Consider the following 3,820-nt stretch of genomic DNA (forward strand, 5'->3'; position numbering starts at 1 on the left):
TCCTTAGAACTTGGGCCCGTGATGCTTCTTTTTCAACATGCAACCTCCAATTAAGCTTGGCCAGCAAAGCAGTGTTTCTGCCCTTAGCAGATTGCAAAGCAAGACCACCTTCCTCCTTTGGCTTCGTAACCTTTTGCCACCCAACCCAATGAATTTTCTTGGACGACTCCAACGACCCCCAAAGAAAATTTCTATTCACCCGATCAACTCCCTCTAGGATTTTGTTCGGAATGTGTGTACATTGCATGACATATGTAGGGATAGCCGCCGAAGAAGCTTGAATGAGGACGACCCTTCCAGCCAAAGAGAGCAAGTTAGCTTTCCACCCCGCTAACTTATTTTTAACCTTATCAAGAATGAAGTTAAAATCTTAAGGGGAAGATCCGGGGTGCTTAATAGGAATTCCAAGATACTTGCCAAGTGAAGGAGTTGAGGAAAATCCAAGAATATCACAAAAAGACTCCCTAGAGTCCCTATCCACATTTGGCGAGAAATAGACTCTTGACTTAGCGGCACTCATTGATTGACCCGAGGCACTGCAGAAATCATCAATAACATCCCTCATAGCCGAGCAATTAATGTGATTAGCTTTGGCAAATAGCACCAAATCGTCTGCAAAAAATAAATGAGAGAAAGCCGGCCCACCACACGAGGCCTTCACGAGCTACCAAAGATTAGCATTACACATCTCTTCAATGAGATGCCCAAGAAACTCCATACATAGAATGAATAAATATGGAGATAGAGGGTCTCCCTGCCTTATGCCTCTCGTAGGATAGATCGGATCCAGAGCTTCCCCATTAAACAAAATAGAGGTTGATACCGTGGATATGCAACTCATCATAGTGTCAATTAGGTCAGCTGGTCTATTTTCCCTAATGAGCATGTCTCTTATAAAGCTCCACTCAAGTTTGTCGTACGCCTTTTCAAGATCGATCTTAATAGTCATGTACCCCACATTCCTTTTCTTTCTACTGAGAGTATGAATGATTTCCTGCACTATAATCACATTATCAATGCCTTTCATGAATGATTTCCTGCACTATAATCACATTATCAATGCCTTTCCTTCCCGGGACAAAAGCTGTTTAAAGGGGAGAGATAAGCTTGTCCAAGTATGGTCTAAGTCTAGCAACAATAATCTTAGTAATAATCTTATACATAGTGTTGCACAAACTAATGGGCCTATAGTTATTCAACGTTTCAGGACTTTGTATCTTCGGGATTAAGGCAATAAGAGTTCTATTTAACTATTCCGGAATAGCCCTTTCCGTAAAAACCTTCTTTACTACATCAACCACTGAATCACCAACAATCAGCCAAAATCTGTGAAAAAACCCTGCATGCAGCCCATCTGGCCTAGGGGCTTTGAAAGCTTTTAAAGGCCATAGGCATATTTTATCTCTTCCTCATAAACAACCCCACCAATACTCTCCCTTTCTTCATTAGTTAAGCTAGCCTGCCACTGGGATATAACGGGAGCAGCCCGAGAGGCCAAGACAAAAGAAGAGGTATAAATACCATTGAACCCGCTTCTAACAACCTCCTTTATATCACTCTCCTCATGAACCCATTCCCCCATAGAGTCCTTGATAGCTAAAATCTGATTCCTTTTTCTTCTAACAAGGGTGGAGACATGATAGAAAGTAGTGTTACGGTCACCTTGTATCATCTAGTTAACACGGGATTTTAAAGCCCACAACTCTTCTTCTTGGTTCAACACTTTATCTAGATCTTTGAGAAGCTCATTTTCCAAATTTACAAGGAAGGCAGAAGGTCTCACAGACAAAGCCCGTTGAATCCCATTAATCCTAGCCATGATGTTCTTTTTTCTGTTAAAGATATTACCAAAATGGGAAGCATTCCATCGAATTACTGCCTGAGTGAATCTGTTAACTGCATCTCTTAGAGCGGAAGAATCACTCAACGCTCGAGACACAATAGATGGAAAAGATGGTTTAGACAGCCAACAGGTCTGAAATCTAAAAGGCCTCTTTCTCCCCATATTAATTCTCGATTGCATCTCCAAAAGAATAGGGCAATGGTCGGAATGGCATCTGGTAAGATGGACCACCCGAGCTTCCGGATACAATAAACACCAGCTGGGATTAACAAAGACCCTATCTATTCTTTCTTGGATTAAAGCTTGGATTTCTCTCCTATTAGTCCAAGTGAATCGGGGCCCCGAAAAACCAATATCAATCATATTACATTTATCCAGACACTCCTTGAATAATAGTGATCTATTGACACTCACTGCTCTTCCTTCGAATTTATCTTCCATTGACAGTGGTTCATTAAAATCACCTGCCAAAATCCACGGCATATTATGTAACTCAGCAGTTTTAATAAGGTTATTCCATAAAATATGTCTTTCAACAGTTCTAAGACTAGCATACACAACAATAAAAAGCCAGCTAGAGTTAGCATTTCGTACCTTAACTGAAGCATGATTTTCCTGTTCAGTATTAGCCAGTAGTGAGACATCCACCCTCTCTGAATCCCACAACATCCAAATTCCACCCGCATACCCAATAGAGTCCGTATGCATTGAGCCATCAAATGGCAATCTGTCAATGATTCCCTTTGCCCTATTGCCCCCAACACGGGTCTCCATAATTACTAGAATAGCTGGATTATGATTCCGAACTAGCTCACCAACATGTTTTCGAAATGAGGGCTTACACGCACCTCTACAATTCCATATGATAGTATTCATGATAAAAATAAAAATAAAAATTGGGATGAGGCATACATCAGAGGCCGGCAACATCTTCGCCTCCTCTTTCAAGTTCCATAGCAGCACCCCCAACTTCACCTTCTTCAAAGCCACATGAAGACTGATCAGCTCGGATAATAGTTCCGCTAGGCTCATCTTGCATACAACAGGGTCCGTTAGGCTCTACGGTACCAGGCACTGTTCCATCTTCACTGCCAGCACAACTCTACCTTGCTTTGTGGAGTTGCATATTGATTCAGTCCCCGATGCAGCATGGAGTCACACGAACTACGGCTAGACCCATTTCTAAACTCTCGACGGTCACTCCCTTCAACCTTACAGCCCGTTTCTGGGCAAGAGGCTGCTGTGAATTGAAAACCCGGTGGCACCTGTGGTTGTTGGTCGCCATTATAGCTTTGGGCAGGTCGGGTTTGAGTGTGGTGAATCAGAGAAGGTGATTTTCCCCTTTCAACTCTAGCGGGGCCAGAGGAATTTGCTTGAAGAGCCCTAGCACGTGCAAGTGCTTTTTTACCTTTGACCGAATCACTTTGGTTAGGCTTAGAACCTTTTTTCTCTTTTCCAAGCCCAGTCCGGCCTACACCCTTATCCACTCCCACGCTATCTGACTGTCCCTCCACTTCCTTTTGAGCCCAAGTATTTGGTGCCTTCACTAGCCGCTGCAAGGAGCTGGCCAATAATGGCCCATTAATATCCCTAATGGGCGAGAGCTTTCGCTTTACTTCCTTCCCAAGCCCATTGTTGTGACTGGGTTGAACATTTCTCATGCTATTTGTTATCACACTCCCATATGTCTCTGGACTATGCCTTGGCTAGCCATGCATCTGACCCATGGAGGTCCCACCATTCACCTGATTCCTTGTCCCATTGCGCTTACGATTCACCACGATCCAAGGACCGTACGTACTTGCTGAGGCCTCCTTATTTGCACTCCCATTCACGCTCTCCTTGCTACCTTGTCCTTTCTTAGCCTTGTCAGGTGCATGCATCTCGCATGGAGAGGAAGGCATGCTCCCTTCAGGCGTCGTCTCCGTTCTTTCAATTGGTAAGTCTTGTCGGATAATGTGCAGGCAGCGATCTTTG

At 43.6% G+C, this 3,820-nt stretch overlaps 1 protein-coding gene across 1 annotated transcript; it reads right to left on the bottom strand.

Moving 5' to 3' along the window:
- Positions 1-1,672: 1,672 nt before the first annotated feature.
- Positions 1,673-2,875, bottom strand: LOC115963577. The gene has a single exon (XM_031082630.1). It carries the CDS (start codon positions 2,873-2,875, stop codon positions 1,673-1,675), a length of 1,203 nt encoding a protein of 400 aa, XP_030938490.1.
- Positions 2,876-3,820: the final 945 nt, after the last annotated feature.

This window comes from Quercus lobata, chromosome 10 (assembly GCF_001633185.2).
Source record: "Quercus lobata isolate SW786 chromosome 10, ValleyOak3.0 Primary Assembly, whole genome shotgun sequence".
NCBI classification, from domain to species: Eukaryota; Viridiplantae; Streptophyta; class Magnoliopsida; order Fagales; family Fagaceae; genus Quercus; species Quercus lobata.